The 15,647-nt window shown below is 44.4% G+C and overlaps 1 protein-coding gene across 2 annotated transcripts; it reads right to left on the bottom strand.

The window, feature by feature from the left end:
- Positions 1 to 2,059: 2,059 nt before the first annotated feature.
- CYREN (cell cycle regulator of NHEJ) lies at positions 2,060 to 9,056 on the bottom strand. 2 transcript variants are annotated; one of them, XM_027842323.1, is made up of 4 exons: positions 8,949 to 9,056; positions 6,012 to 6,258; positions 4,040 to 4,115; positions 2,060 to 3,056 (listed from the first exon to the last, which is right to left on the bottom strand). In XM_027842323.1, exons 2-4 carry the CDS (start codon positions 6,152 to 6,154, stop codon positions 2,811 to 2,813), a joined length of 465 nt encoding a protein of 154 aa, XP_027698124.1. In that variant the 5' UTR covers positions 6,155 to 6,258; positions 8,949 to 9,056; the 3' UTR covers positions 2,060 to 2,810. The 2 variants fall into 2 exon arrangements, with proteins under 2 accessions (XP_027698124.1, XP_027698126.1); XM_027842325.1 differs by lacking the exon at positions 8,949 to 9,056 and adding an exon at positions 8,547 to 8,785.
- Between the last annotated feature and the right edge of the window lie 6,591 nt (positions 9,057 to 15,647).

Genomic DNA, 15,647 nt, shown 5'->3' on the forward strand with positions numbered 1-15,647 from the left:
TCTCTTAGCAAAGATACTGGAGTAGCTTGTCACTTCCTTTTCCAGTTCATATGAGAAATGAGGAAACTGAAGCATACAGGGCTAAGTGATTTGTCCAGGGTCACACAGCTAATTAAGTGTCTGAGGCAAGAACTTGCAAAGAGTCTTCCTGATTCCAGGCCCAGTGCTCTATCCATGGTGCCACCTAGCTGCCTCAAGGAATACCTCAGATCCTATAAAATTTTGCTCTGAAGGAGTTGCAATATGGCAGCAAGAAGTAAGGGAAGGCACTCAGACCTTGCAGTATGGCATAAAGAAGATGGGCAAGGAACCTGAAGGGCAAATCACATTATTTTTAGGGATGAAAGAAAAAAGTAAACAGCTTGCCATGATCCTTGACTACAATAAGGGAATACTTACCCACCTACTGCTCTAATCAGAAATGATATCATTTCTCTCAGTGGAGGATACAAGCATGATAGCCTATACATTAGTGCTGTGTTCTGTACTTTATTAAGTATCATTCACCTGGCTTTTAAAGCCTGTGGGTAAGTGGGCTATTCATTTTGCATAAGGATAACGTGGAATGATCTCACGTGCTGCCTCCTGCAGATGTCCTTTTCATTTAATCCTGTGCTTCCCCTATTACACACAAGCAGTGAGTGGGAACACAGAGATGCCCAGTGGTTCCAATAGTGATATGCCAAAGAACAAGGACTGCTTAACTAGAGTCTTCACACGGCAGAGCAAAGAGGACACCAATGGAGTTCTTCATACCTCTCCTTTAGAAATTGGGTTCCTCGAACTCCCAGGCACTGACATTAAGAAGCTCTCGATTTGTAGCCTTTTGTCACAAGTACAGAGAAATTTCACTTTTTTTTCCCCTATCAAGGAAAATGGGTATCATGTATCTCTTTCAGGACAACTTCTACTCTCTGTTCTGATTCCATCTTTACCAGGTGAATGTCTAAGAGCAATTTCTGGTTCTCCTTCTGCCTCTCTGGCTGTTCCTTTAGTGTCTCCATCCTGTCCCCCACAAGCTCCTCTTCCTCCTCCTGCTCTCTCACTATGGATGTTTCCTAAGCTTGTGTCCCCAGGCCTGTGATTTTTTTTCTCTCCTCTCCCTTGGAGAACACATCTGCACATTTTCAACCAATGCTTCTATAGAAAGATTCTCAAAACAATGGTTATTTCTTCCTTGGACTTACAATAAAAGGTCACATTTTTATGGATGAAGGCTTTGAAGGCACTTTCTTCTTTATACTTTCTTTGAGAGACATCTTCTTTTCGGGGAGAGAGAAAAGACTTTGGGAAGCAGCAGAAGCCACATGGAGGAGCCAGCACCTCAACCCAGGATTTTCCCTTGAGTAAGACTGGGGTCTTTCTCTTCGTTGGGCTGAAATATCTGGTTCCTAAGGAGAATTCAATTACTCTGTGGATTTTCTGGTATATTTTAACCTGTGTAACTTCTCCAATTTCTATTTAGTCTTTGCTTGCTATTCACGATTTGTGGTGGTGCAAAACTAGCATTTGGCAGGAAAGAGCCTACAGGCCTAAGTTTAGGGTACCCTTGTATTTTAAGAGACAGTGGTCAGGAAAGCATCTTGGAACTACAAGATGTGCCTCTTAGACCATCAATATTTAGGGGATCAGATAGATATAATTCTGTATATCTTATTTTGTGTATATAACTTGGAGATATTGCAAGTTTGGTTCAAGACCACCACAATAAAGCAAATATCATAATAAAGAAAGTCATATGAATTATGTGGAGACTAGCTCTGATTGATTATTCAGGTTAGGAGGAAATACATAACCTATTTCTCTGCACATGCTGTTAAAACATCTGCCAGCCTTATGTAGGGAAAGGTGGACTCCATCAAGAGGATTTTTGCCAGTCGAGTTGGAAATAGCATATGCTTACAGAAGCAATTATTTTCTAAGGAATATACACAGCAGGATTCAGAGCATTTTTTTCTGAATCTAAAATTTTTGATAAGACTGTCAATAATTTCTAGGAAATCCTATATACAGGCATACCTTAAAGATATTGCGAGTTCAGTTCCAGATCACCACAATAAAATGAGTCAATTTTTTTTATTTCCCAGTGCATATAAAAGACTTTGGTTAAAAATACTAGGAGGAAGGCTTACACAGGCAGGGATATCCTCCCCATTTTTCAAATTTTCCCTGATGATAATGAGGAGATTCCCCACAGGGGTCGAGATAGGTAGGTCTTTGCCTCCTTTTTCCACAAAGTCACCTTACTGTGCCACACTGCCATAAGCCACCTAACCTGGCCCCTTCCTCTTCTCTCATCCTACCTGAAGTAACTGCTTTTGTAGTTAGGGTCAAGCCATGAGCTCTGAGTCTTATCAATAATAAAATATGAACTGTCTAGCACGTATATCTGTCTCCTTCTTCGTTGTCCATTATAAATTGCCTCTCTGGTACACATTAATTAGTCTTGTATGTGTTTGGTGCAAGTCAGTTTTTCCCAGAATGTGATTACCCTCTGGATAAGCTGACCATGGAGTTTCCAGAACCACAGACCTGTGGTTAACACTGCTTAACACTGAAGTAAAGCTACACCATAATAATTGTGAGGACTTTCCTGGCCACACACTTAACTGCTCACTACTACACCATCAATTCAATACCAGTTTGGACTGCCCTGATTTGACTACCCTGGGCTAATGCTCTGGGATGCAGAGGCTTCACTCCAAGGGTGCAGCACTGCATTCCCTGCTGGTTAAACTTGGCAACTACGAGCATGGAAGCATCCCAACACACTCAAAGCAAAACATTCTCCGAATTTTTCATCTATCTTCTCAACTGAAAAATATTTCCCTCACATATTTTAATGCATCCTCATCCTCTTCATCTTCTGAGTTCTTCTTGTGGCCAGAGGCTGAATACTCCTGCTTGCCTGAGAGACTTGTGCGAAGGGCATCATTCACCTCCTCCTCTCCACTGCTACTGCTCTCAGAAGCCCAGGGGGACTCTGGCTGTGTGGTTTGGGCCTTATCAGTTCCCAGCAGCAATGTGTGCTCCAAAGGCTTTTCCTGTTTACGGCACTGAAGAAGGGGAAAAAAAGATAACCATATTTTTACTGACATCCTAGTTTGTTTATATAGAACACAAAATTCCTACAGGTCTAGGGTAATTTCTGGGTCATGAGTCATTCCTTTCCCCTTCACTATTCTCCACTCCCCTTTCATTCCCTCCCCAAACCCAATCCCCACCCCCAACATACACACCTCTGAATAGTTCTAGAGAGAAGCCAATACTAGAGAGGGGACAGAAGAGGGCTGGGGAAAAGACTTTGCTCAGGAAGTCAAGCTTCTAGCCCCAAAACAGAAGAAAAAAGGGAAAGTAGGAAGAAATAATTTCATTAGGCAGGTCCCTTCTTGAATGAGCAGAGCCAAAGAACTCCAAAGGAACTCAAGAAGGGAAGGGAACAGCAGCTAAGTGTCCACTGTAGGCCCATTAAGAAATCACCCACATGCACAATGGTAGAATCCTTTTCCACTCCTTTCTATCTACCTACACAAAAATAGCATAGCCAAGACAAAGTCAATAGCTAGGCCACACAGATGCACACACACACATCCATATTCTCCCTAGCCCATGTCTCACAAACAGAAAGAAGAAAGGCAGAAGAAAGTATGGGTGAGGAGATTAGTGAGAAAGATTAGTGTGGTGACAGACTGCATGAAGCAACAGAGAGACACTTGCCCAACCCTGGGCAAGTCACTTCATTTCTGTCTGGCGAAGTTTCCCCAGCTATAAAATGGATCATAACAGCACCTACTTCCCAGGGTTGTTGTGAAGATGAAACAAGATAATATTTGTAAAGTGCCTAGCACAGTGCCTGGCACATAACAGGTGCTTAATAAATGTTCTTTATCCCAATCCCCAACTAGAACATGTTGAGGCACTCTGAAATGCTAATATCTGTTTTCATTAATATTAAACATTAAAGACCTCAAATCCACCCTTAGAAGTTTTCTGTTCACAAAGATACAAATGGAGATCCACCAGAATAAAAACTCTTTACCTCAATCAGGATACCCAGAGCAACATCCACCAATTCGGCTTCATTCATGAAGTACACAGTTCGTAAAGAGGGAAGACTGAAAGAGAAAGAAACAAAGGCAAAGATGGATGCAAAGTGAGTCCCAGACGGATACACAAAAGGGAAACTGGAGCTGAGAATGGTGTAGCCCCTACCCGCCAAGAATGAGAGTATGCACATCTTTCTGATCTGAACAGCTTGCTCCACATACGATGTGAAGCCTAGGACTGTCAGAGGAAGGAATTTAAGTGAGAAACCATTGGTTAGTCCTTGCCTTTTCCCTATAATATGCCCTTCACTTAAGACAGATAGACAGACAGTCAGACAGACACAGACACACAGACACAAGAGATGTTAAATCCCTCAAACAACTAAAAATAATGCAACTAACTATGTGTCCTGGATGATACCTGGTTTGTAATCAGCATTCACTACATTTTCAAATGATAGCTGATTCTCTAAAAAGCACTAAGGGCAAGTCACCACATCTCATTTACCTTTACATCTTCACCAGGTCACACACTGTTTTTGTACATAGTATATGGTAATGAAATGTTTTCTGAATGAAGTGACTGAGTATTGGTAGAAGCTTGGATGAGATGATGAGAGAGAGATCTGAGATTGATTTGAGGAGAGAGAGAGAAGGATTGATTTGAGAAAGATATGTGTGTGTGATGAGAATCAAAAAAGAGTTCAAAGTATTTAAAGGACGGCCAGATGGAAGAGAGAGTCGACTTGTTCTGTCTGGCCCCAGAATAGGTAGGGAATGCAGAGAGACAAACACAGCCTTGACAGGGAAACCTTCCTAACAATTAGAACTGTTCACAACTGGAATGGGAAGTAGTTGGTTCCCTTTCAATCAATCCATCAATAAACACTTATTAAGTCCTTATGATGTGCAAAGAACTGTACTAAGCACTGAGGATGCAAAGAAAGCAGCCCCTGCCCTCAAAGAGCTTACTTTTTTAAAAATAATTTTTATTTTTTGGTATTCTGAATTTGACAAATACCAGTAAACATAAGCATTTCCATATAGAAAGGAGAGAAAAAAGAGATTTACACTTGAAACCATAAATGTTCATTATGAATAGTTTGCTCTTTTGAAAAAGTACATGATAAATTCAAGACATCAATTTCAAGTCCATCTTGCTTGTCCGGGTGTCCTGAATTTCCTTTTGTTCTCTAAGATGACATTCTAATGGGGGAGAAAACATGCAGTCCTTCACTGTGAGTCTTCAAGAAAAGGCTGAACACCTGTTGGTATGTTGTAGTGGGAAATATTTTTTTTGGGGGGGGGGGGGAGGTATGCTTTGGGCCATGGAGATCTCTAAAATTCTGCAATCCTGTGAAGGAACCAGAACTCTGCTACCCATGAAGTTTTTCTGAATAGGAATATAGGTGTCTCAGGAATGGAAGAGCATTCTGGAGGTTCCTTCCAACCCAAGAATGCTCCCCTTCTAGATAGGGGAGTACTGATAGATGAAGAAAGAGGAAGATCCAAAGAATTGGAAGCTAAGAGAGTGCCCATCAACTGAGGAATGGGTGAACAAATTATGGTACAAGAAAGTAACACTACTGTGTCATAAGAAATTACAAAAGGTACAGTTTCATTACAAATTTCCAGCAAATTATGTTGTTCTTCATGCCTCAGCTATGTAACAATCACGCTGCCCTCAACCCTATGATGTCACCTACCCTGTTCTGTTTTTTTTCCCTGTACTCCCCAAACCTATTAAAAAAAAAAAAAGCTGTCCTTTTACTTGGGATCTCTGGTTGGAAACTGAGGCAAACATTGACCTATCTTATTCTCATGTTTCATGCCCTGTGAATAAAATGTTATCTTGTGCAGAGAAACATGCCTCAGTTTACCTTTTTGTTACATTTTACTCACAACTAGAAGGGCCCTAGACCACAGAGGTTTTGCTGCTGTGTAGCAGCCATCTGAAAAACTCACCTCAATGATGCATCTGCTGACTGCTCTGTGGTTTTTCTCCTCTTAGTTGGCCTCCATATTGGCACTGATTTCCTCTCATCCACCCGGGCTATCATCCATGGAGGAAGTTCCCTCTTTTTACTCTCAGGCTGGGCATCTGCCATCTTTCCAGACTCCCAGGCAGAGCGCTGAGGACCCAGCCAGTGTCACAGGTGATGGTACTGCCCACTGATGGCCTTCCTGTTTCAAGGTAGCAAAAACCAACCCCCTGTCGGAGTAACAAAAGTCAAATCTGTTTGTATTCTTAGCACAGTGCCCGACACATAGAATAAATGCTTGTTGTCTTGACTAACACTGCTTCCAAGTAAAATAAACACCATAAGAGAGATATAAAACAAAGTGACAAGAGAGTTCCAAGATCATCTTTGGCTGAGGGTATCAAGAACGGCTTCATGGAAGAGATTTCATTTTGGCTTATCTTGCTATTGTTACAGTCCCATATGTGTGTGCAGGCCTCATGCATGAGGTTCAGTGATCCCGTCTATTGGCTGGAACTTGGTTCCATCAATCGTCCCCCCCCCCCACTTCCTTCTAGTTTACCTAAACACATCAGTTTTATGTCTTTAAAACAAAAAAGCTTAAAGGCACCAGATCTAGCCAAACTGGTCTATTGACTGTTCTCAGAACACAACATTCTCGCCTCCACACCCATGATCATGTTCTTCTTCCTAAAAAGACTTTATCATGTCCTATTGTCTCTTAGCTGCTTGTGCCCCTACTAGACCAGCAGCTCCAAACTTTCTCTCCACCCTCCCAGCTAGCATGGGCACTGTAAATGTTCACTGAGTTCAATCTCTTCTTGTAGCTCTTTTAAGACCCAGGCTTAGTCCTACCTCCTTAGTGAAGTCCTAGCCTCCACAGCCCCAGCAAAATGCCTCAAACACACAAGTTTGCTCAATTGAATTCTAACAATCCTAGCTAGCCCTCCACCTCCCAATTCCCTTCCTTTAAACTGTCTCTGACAAGCCTGGAACATTCTCATTTCCATCTCTTGGAGGTTTCCCTGGCTTCCTTCAAGATTCGGTTCAACTCCTACCTTCTGCAGGTCTTTCCCAATCCCTGGTCCCTTGACACCCTGCCCTCCCCTGACAACTTTCCTCTGAGATCACCTTCTATGTACCTTGAATGTAAGGGCAGTTAGGTGGCACAGTGAATGGAATGCTGAAAGAGCAGAGTTTAAATCCTGTCTCAGGCACTTTACTAGATGTGTGACCTTGGTCAAGTCACTTAACCCTGTTTACCTCGGCTCCCTATCTGTAAAATGAGCTAGAGAGGGAAATGGCAAACCCCTCCAGTATCTCTGGATACCCCAAATGGGGTCATGAAGAGTCAAGACTGATTGACTAAACAACAAGAAATATTTTATGTACAAAGTGATTTGCATATTGAATTAGAATATGGGTAGGGATGGTGTTTTTGCTTTTCTTTTGTCTCCCTAGAGTTTAGCATAGTGCCCCCTGCCCTCAGCAGGTGCTTAATAAATGCTAGCTGACTTCCCCTGGGGAGCATTCCTTTCACCTAATTCTTGTTGTATATACTGGCTGCACCACACTGGGTATGTGGTATATATGCAGCCTGACGTGTCTATCTGCCTCATCTCCCCCACTAGACACAAGCTCCCCAAAAGCCCATCTTATTCTCCTAGAATCCCATACAGACCTAACAGCACCCAACGCACAGCAGGTGCTGAAAATGTAGGATTGATGTTATGGGCCCTGGGAAACCTTCCCCCTAACTCTCCTTGAGTTTTCTCCCACGTGGTCAAGTCTTGGCATCATCCCAGTAATCCCCTAAAGTAGCCTATGCCCCATCTCCCAATTCTTCATTACCCTTAATCTAGCCCAGCCCTCCACTGTCTATTACCTGCCCATGGCCTCCAGCCACTTGCCACCCTAGATCCTATCTAGACCCCATTCTCCACCTCCCAGTCACTCCCATCAAGATCCTCCCTAGACTCTCCTCCAGTCACCCCAGGTTACTGGTCACTCCCATCAACATACCTCTTCTCCCAGACCCCTCCTCCAGTCATGCCAAACTACTCAGCCACTCCTAGATCCCTCCCACAGTCTTTCTGTATATGAGGCCCATCTTGTCTCCGTTAAGATGCTAAGATTCTTAAAGTCTAGCCAGGGGCTGAGACTTGCCCAAGCCTACTGGTCAACCCCAGCGTCACAAATGCTTAGATTCCTTAAGGGTCTGGCCAATATGGCGGATCTTTAATAAACCTTGAATTTTGCTTAAAGAAGGATTGGGTCGAATACACCGGGGCCTGCAGGACCCGTGCCACGTGACTTTGGGGTGCCAGCACCCCTAAACCTCAATAGGATGACGCGCCTTTCTGGGGAAGACACCGCGTCACTTTCATCCACCCACTGTCCCTCATGCCCCGGTCTACCGCCCCTCTGAAGACCGGGGGACTCTGAAGGCATCTACGACTCCGGCCCCGTCGGTGTTACAGGAGAGGGAATCGGGTCTCGGGGCGGTAAGGCGGCTAACCTGAGGTCACGGGGGCACAGGGGTCACAGGGGGCCTCTGACCTACGACCTCTGGCTTCCCCTCCCGTCACGTATCACGGGAACCCGGAAAGGCCCTTGGAAGCCGTCCAGCCGTCCAGCCCACCACCCCTCCTCATGGTCATGGGGTCTCCTGTTCGGACGGAGGAGTTAACAGAGGCTCCGAGCGGGCTGAGTGCCGGGCAGGGGTCACCCAGAGAGCCCCGGACCGAACGGCCAGCACGGACGGCAGCGCCTCCTCCGCCTTTCAGGCCTTCTCCAGTCTCTTCCGCCCCTTCCCCGAGGCCGGGGCGGGCTTAGCCCAGGCCCTCCTCCGACACCTCCCCTCGCTCCTCGGGCTCGGGGCCTCAGCCTGGCCCCAAGCTCCGCACCCGCTCTCCTTTACCGTCATGGGCTTGGGACCGTCGCCCAGACCCGCGCCTCCTCCATCTCTAGGCTCTAGGTCCCGGGTCCAGGTCCCGGCTCCGCCCAGAGGAGCAGGCGGCCGCCACTTCCGGACGCTGAGGACGGGGCGCCCCCTGCTGGCGGGCACGAGGCCGTGCGGCTTCCGCAGGCTCCCTTCCCCCCCTCCCACCGCGCCGACTTCTGGGAGCCACGCCCACTTCCCCTCTCCCCCGTCCCCCCGGGCTTCCGCACCGCTGAAACGGGCGTGAAGGGGCGGGCCTTCCGCCTCGGTGGGGTTGAATTTAGCTAGTGAGGCCCCGAGTCCAGGTTAAAAGTCTCGAGTTGGAGGCGCCTAATGTGTCTCACCTTCCCCCACACCGGGGGTGTTAAACGCAGACAGACACCTGTGGATCCTTGCGGGCCGCACGCTGACTTAGAAAGTGACGTGGTCACCTTCTGTCTGTGCTGTCGTATTTGGATTGTGCTAAATCTCTCCCAGTTCCCTTTCGGTGTGGTCGGGGCAGCCCTCGTCCTCTGAGCGTCCTGGGCCCCACTCCACACCGCTTCTCATTCGAGGGCTGCGCGTAGGGCAACCTTGGGGTAGAAAGCACGGGCTTGAACTCTGCGCTGGGGAGTGAGAAGAGAATGCCAGGAGAGCTCGCGGAAACCTTTTGCTGTTTCTAAGAACCTCACAAAAAGTGCCTCCCCCAAAACGACTCTATACAGCCAACTGAAAAATGAAGCCTGCTATCATTCTAATAAACTCGTAATCTAAGGAAGGCTACCTGTTCTCTACCAACAGGCTGAAAAGGGGGGCGTGGCCAGCTTGGTTAGTGTGGTCTGGGTCTGTTTCCCGCCCCCCCCTCAAAAAAAAGTGGGGAAGGGTTAGAGAAAAGCAAAATTTTGCAAGCGGAAGAGTGACAAGGAAAGGGCAGTGGGGGGGGCAGGGGCATCTGTCCCATAGTCAGTGTTCACACATTGGTATCACTGGCTAGAATCTTGTAGGGTGCAGTGAACTTCATGCCAACAACCCCAGTACTAGGCCACCCGCTAACATTGGACAATCATCATGCAAATCTACTTAGCCTTAGAATATCGAAAGTACTTTTCTTTTGGCTGTCACTCCCCTCAGAAACCTTCAGTGGTTTGCCAAACGTTGACTAACCAAATATAGATCCAAACTCCTTGGCATGGTATTCAACACATCCCAAGATTTGGCCTCAATTTACAAGAAAACCCCAAATGGGGTCACAGAGTCAGACATGACTTAACTATAAATACCCCTTATATGACACTAACAAAATACTAACTTCTACTACATGTATTCGTATAAATCTTATCTTTCCTAATAGAATGTTGGTTGCCACCATATTCTTTTTTATATCCTTTCCACCACTACCACCATCCAATAATTGAACATAGTAGGTATTCAGTTAACATTGGCTGAATAAATATCAGAATTCAGGGGTTTTTTATTCCTTTACTCAAAAAGGATTTTTAAAAATAAAAGCAAAAACCATAGGAAACCTTAGAAATACAACCACAAAATGCCCTACAAAAATCTAACTTTAAAGTATTTTCTAACGTGCCAATCATGCCACACTTTAAAATTATAAAGTATATTCTTTTCTATTCTCTATGCTATAGAGAAATTAGATGGAAAAAATGTTCAACTCTCCAGTCACCCTGATTTATATCTTGCCACTGAACCCAGATGGCTCCAGAGAAGTGAGGCTGGTGACTTTGCACAGCCCTCCCTCACTTAAATCCAGTTCACTTGCAAGTCATGGTATCACCTTCCTGATGTCATGATCCTCTCCAAGAACGAAGGACAAACAACAATTTTTACTAAACTTTATTAAATTATAAATTTCATCATCAATTTATCTCATAATTTCTTCCTGATGTTCCCTCTAAAATGGGGGAGGATAAGAGGCAAATTATGAGCACTGGATACCCTGTGTTCTACCTCTGCCTTGTAGTGAAATGAATAGCAAACCACCAGAGATTTCATGATTATTGTTAGTATGTCAGGTATCGTGTTGTCCATGTGTGAGGACAGTTTCAAAGCCATTAAATTATTTTATATCTTAGATTCCCCAACCTCTTCTTTTTAAGTTCCAGGGTTGTAACTTAAACATGCAAAAGACAAGGAAGGAGCCAGGCGTACAAACTGCTCTTCAAAGGGCCCTAGACATTGGAATTGCAAGTCATTGGCCTTACTTTCTATCCTACCAGTCTCCTGTTGGCCACCATGTTTTAAACTTCATAGGGCAAACCACTGTACAAATTTCAGTTTTGGTTTTTTTTTTTTGGCAATTGGGGTTAAGTGACTTGCCCAGGGTCACACAGCTAGTAAGTGTCAAGTGTTAGTCTGAGGCCAGATTTGAACTCAAGTCCTCCTGACTTCAGGGCTGGTGCTCTATCCACTGCGCCACCTATAGCTGCCCCTCAAATTTCAGATTTTTCCCTGGGTTGAAGAATACCTTGGCCAGGGAAACAGTTCCAAAGGCATCACAGAAGCAACTATGGTGTGAAATAAGGGGAAGGGGGAGAGGTAGAAGGAGAAAAGCATTTAGATAGTATCTTTACAAATATGGTCTCATTTCATCCTCACAGCAACCCTGGGAGGCAGATGATGTTACTATCCACATTTTACAGTTGACGAAACTAAGGCAGAGGTTAAGTGACTTGCCCAGGGTCACACAGCTAGTAAGAGTCTGAGGCCAAATCTGAACTCAGGACATCCTGCCTCTAAGCCCAGTGCTCTATCCACTGCACCACCTAGTTGCCTCTGAGGGAGGAGATGCTTTCTAATTCCTGATGGAATAGAATAGTACCTCAAGGAACAGAAGCAATTCTTAACATTGGTGCATATAAATGGGACTAACTTTGTGTTTACTAAACAAAACATTTTTGTTTCTCATTGAACCAGAACACAAAACTCCCCTCAGGATTAAGCTTCTTAGGTGAGGCAAAGAATTTCAATACACTTACCTGGAAGCTGCCATGCTTCAGTGTGCTATGAAGCCACTGGTAGGTATCAGCCACATAATTCAACATATTCAATTTGTTTATTAAGGTTTTACTATGTGCAAGGCACTGAGATACAAATATGAAAAACAATGCAGCCCTTGCTCACAAGGCGCTTACAAATTTAATAAAGGGGGAGTGGGGAGGGAGATAAGGTAGATACACTAGTGACTATAATACAAGGCAAAATTTTGAAGTGCAAAAAGAGGTCCTCCCACCACAAAAAAAAAAAATGCCACGAGATATTTGAGGGAAGCTAGTGGGGGAATCAAAAAACGAAGGCTTCATTAGGGAGGTTCTTGAAGAAAGGGTGGAGACAGGAGAATGAAGAACAAGAATGGGAAATGAGCAGTTCAGTTGCCTGGAAAAGGTGGCTTTTAAAGTCAGATTGCAGAGAACCTTGAATGCCAGTGTTAGGGAGTATGTATTTTATTAAGTAGGTAATGGGAAGTCACAAAAGAGTTAGGGCAGAGCAGTGAGCCCCTTAAGACAATGCGAACCAGCAGTATGTATAGTGTAGATTGGAAAGGGAGGAAACTATAGGTAGGAAGTCCAAGTATAAGGTTATAGAACAGGAAGGTGATGAGAGTCTGAACCAGGATGCTTACACACTGGGTGTGATAGGAGGGTTAACCTAAAGTGGAGTTGTAGAATGGAAACACATGACCCTATTCTTCTCAAGATGACACATCCACTTGACTAGATGCACGAAGGATCCATGGTTTGTCAGTGGAACACCAATACACATTATAATAAATTGGTAGGTAAGGGTTAACAAGTGGCCTGAGACTTAGTTGACTCAACCCAGATCAAACAAATAATCTCCCTCAGAGGCAAGATCTCCTACAACTTCGCCAGGCTAACGCTCTCCCCACTATGCTATTTTCTTAGCTACAGATAAACTAAGACAAATGAGATTTTTTTCAAATGGGAGCAGAAAGACTTAAGTGATACCGTCAAGGTGAAATGGAAAGAAGTTGGCAAGTAGTTTAGATGTGGGAGGTCAAGAAGAATCAAAAGTAACACCCAGATTTTAAGACTGGGAGGGTGGTGGTGGCATTAACAGAAATAGAGAAGAGTCATGGTTACCATTTCAACAGAATGGATGGGAAAAAAGAAGAAATTACACAAAGAAATATTTTCCCCTGATTTTCCTACACTTGGGGTAGGGAAAGGATCAGAGTATGTGAACTGGAGAGAAAACAATGAAGTATGTGATGTGAACATGTCCCTCAAGAACAGGGCAAGAGAGTGTATTCTTAAGAGGGAGATAGTCAATAGTCCAGTAAATGAAATATCCCACTAATATCCAGTAAATGGAACCTGCCACTATACTTCATATTCAAGCGTGCTCAAATGCAGGTTCAATATTTCAGTTCTTTCACTTTTCCCTCATCCCCAAGCAGAACAAAACCTAGAAGCAATGAAACCTGAGGAAACCTCCAACTAGAACTGCAGCCCCAGAACTGAGTTAGAACCAGCCCAATTTCTGGCAGTGGAGAGGCAGGGTGAATGGTTATTAACTCGTGCTTATACCTTGTCAGGCTCAATAGCAGTCATCTTCCAGTTGATCCCTTTAATGAGCCAATTCAATGACAATACTAGGTAGAGGGTGGAAAGAGCTCTGGACTTGGGGTGAAGAAGACCTAAGTTCAAATTCAGCCTCAGACATTTACTAGCTATGTGACCCTATGCTAAGTTACGTAACCTCTCTTGGTCTCTTTCCTCATCTGTAAAACAGAGAGAACAATAGCACCTACCCTCACAGGGTCTTTGTAAGGACTGAATGAGAACACATGTAAAGTGCTTTGCAAACCTTAAAGTTTTATAGATGCTAACTATTATTATCATCATTATTTCATCAGCTATCTATACAAGTTCCAGACCTGCTGACTTCACTCCTCACTGCAAGAGCATAGTACCAATGGGCTATTTCCCACTGCCCACAGGCTATGGAAGAGGAGAGAACTGTTTTCCACCTTAAGCACATGAAGGGACAGAATTCAAAGACACGCTTAACGCTTGTTAGTTGTTGAACTAACTAGTTAGTTATGGTACCAGTACCTTGGCAACAAGAAACCTGGCTTCTAGTCTAAGCTCTGCCACCAGATTTCACAACTTGCACAAATCACCATCTTTCTTTATTCCTTCAACTGCAAATGGGTAAAGATAGTACTCTTCTATCTGCACACAGGAGATGGGGTGTTAGGAGAACCAAGATCCAAGTCCTAGTGCTATTCATCCTTATGAGCTAGAAGGTATATAACAATCATCAAGAGGAATACATGGAGGGGCTGAGTGGAAACAGTCCTGGGAAAACTGTTAGCATGGTCTGCTAGAGATACGAAGCTGAAAGCAAAGGGTCTTAGCTCCACCTTAGATCTGCTATACATCTCTTTCCCAATGGAGAGGAAACCACATCCCCTTACAAAGCTTTCTGAGCAGAAAAATAAAACCTTTCATCTAGGATACAGTCCAGAGTAACCGGGATACAGAACACATACATAGATAGGTGCATGTGTGGAATGGAGAACAACTGAGTAAGACTTACAGAATGTAAGTTATATAAATAACCTCACCTTGACAACAAACTAAAACCTCAAACCTTTTTAATCTGACAGATACTATGGAAAGCTCACTAAGTAACACACATATTTAAAGATCTGAGATTTCATCAGTATGTGAAATCCTCCCCTAATACAGACAGCCACCAATCCACAAACTAGTAGATAAGGTTTGGAGCTGCCTGAGGCTCAGAGTAACTTGCCCAGGATCACAGGGATAATGGACTGAACTACCATGTTGCTGATTTCAAATCCAGCACTATCCACTACACCACACTACCATGCTTCATCTTAATTCTTCTATCTGGGGAGGTAAAGTGACAGTTAAACTCCCGAGACAATGCTTCTGCTTTCTGAATAACGTAAAAGGATCACACCTGATCATCACCTGAAAGAGTTACAGAAGCAGCTTCTTTCCCATTACCGCTTCTATAGAAAGACATCACAATGAGAACAATATTCTTTTAAGAAAGGGAGGAGAAAAGAAATGTGTAAATATACAGACACTTTACATAAAACTGCATTACACAAATATGACTTTACATAAAGAATTCTGAAAGAAATCCATATTCCAAAAGAAACACCTATGTTAACTTGACCATACAGTACTATGCTCTCTCTCTCTTTCTGCTCCTGCTCCTTGGCTCTGAGCTCTGACCTCCCACCTCACCACCCCTACCAAAACAAACAAACAAACAAGCAAATAAAAAAATCCCAACCCTCCAAGAGAAAGTAGAACAGACACACAGGGAGAGAACCACTGCCACACTTGGCTTGAGACTTCCAGCACTAAGATAGAAGATCTTTACCACACTCCAACTACCCACTGTGTCCCCCTCGTGTCTGTCTCTGGCTCCCACAAGTCGCCTAAACTGTCTTGTTTGTGTTCATGTCCAGACCCCACCTGTCTGCCCCTCCCGAGCGCTCTTCCTCTTGGTTCCAGCAAGGCCATCATGTTGCTGGCCCGTTCCTCCTCCTGCTCTCATTTCTCTGTCTCCGACCCCCAGGTGTCCTTGAACTATGTGCTGGCCCCCTCCTTCCACAGGTACTCGACCCCCTTCCTCCTCCTTTCCCTCCCCCTTCCCCACAACCATGGGCAAATT

Source organism: Vombatus ursinus, unplaced genomic scaffold, assembly GCF_900497805.2.
Source record: "Vombatus ursinus unplaced genomic scaffold, bare-nosed wombat genome assembly UNPS02014870.1, whole genome shotgun sequence".
NCBI classification, from domain to species: Eukaryota; Metazoa; Chordata; class Mammalia; order Diprotodontia; family Vombatidae; genus Vombatus; species Vombatus ursinus.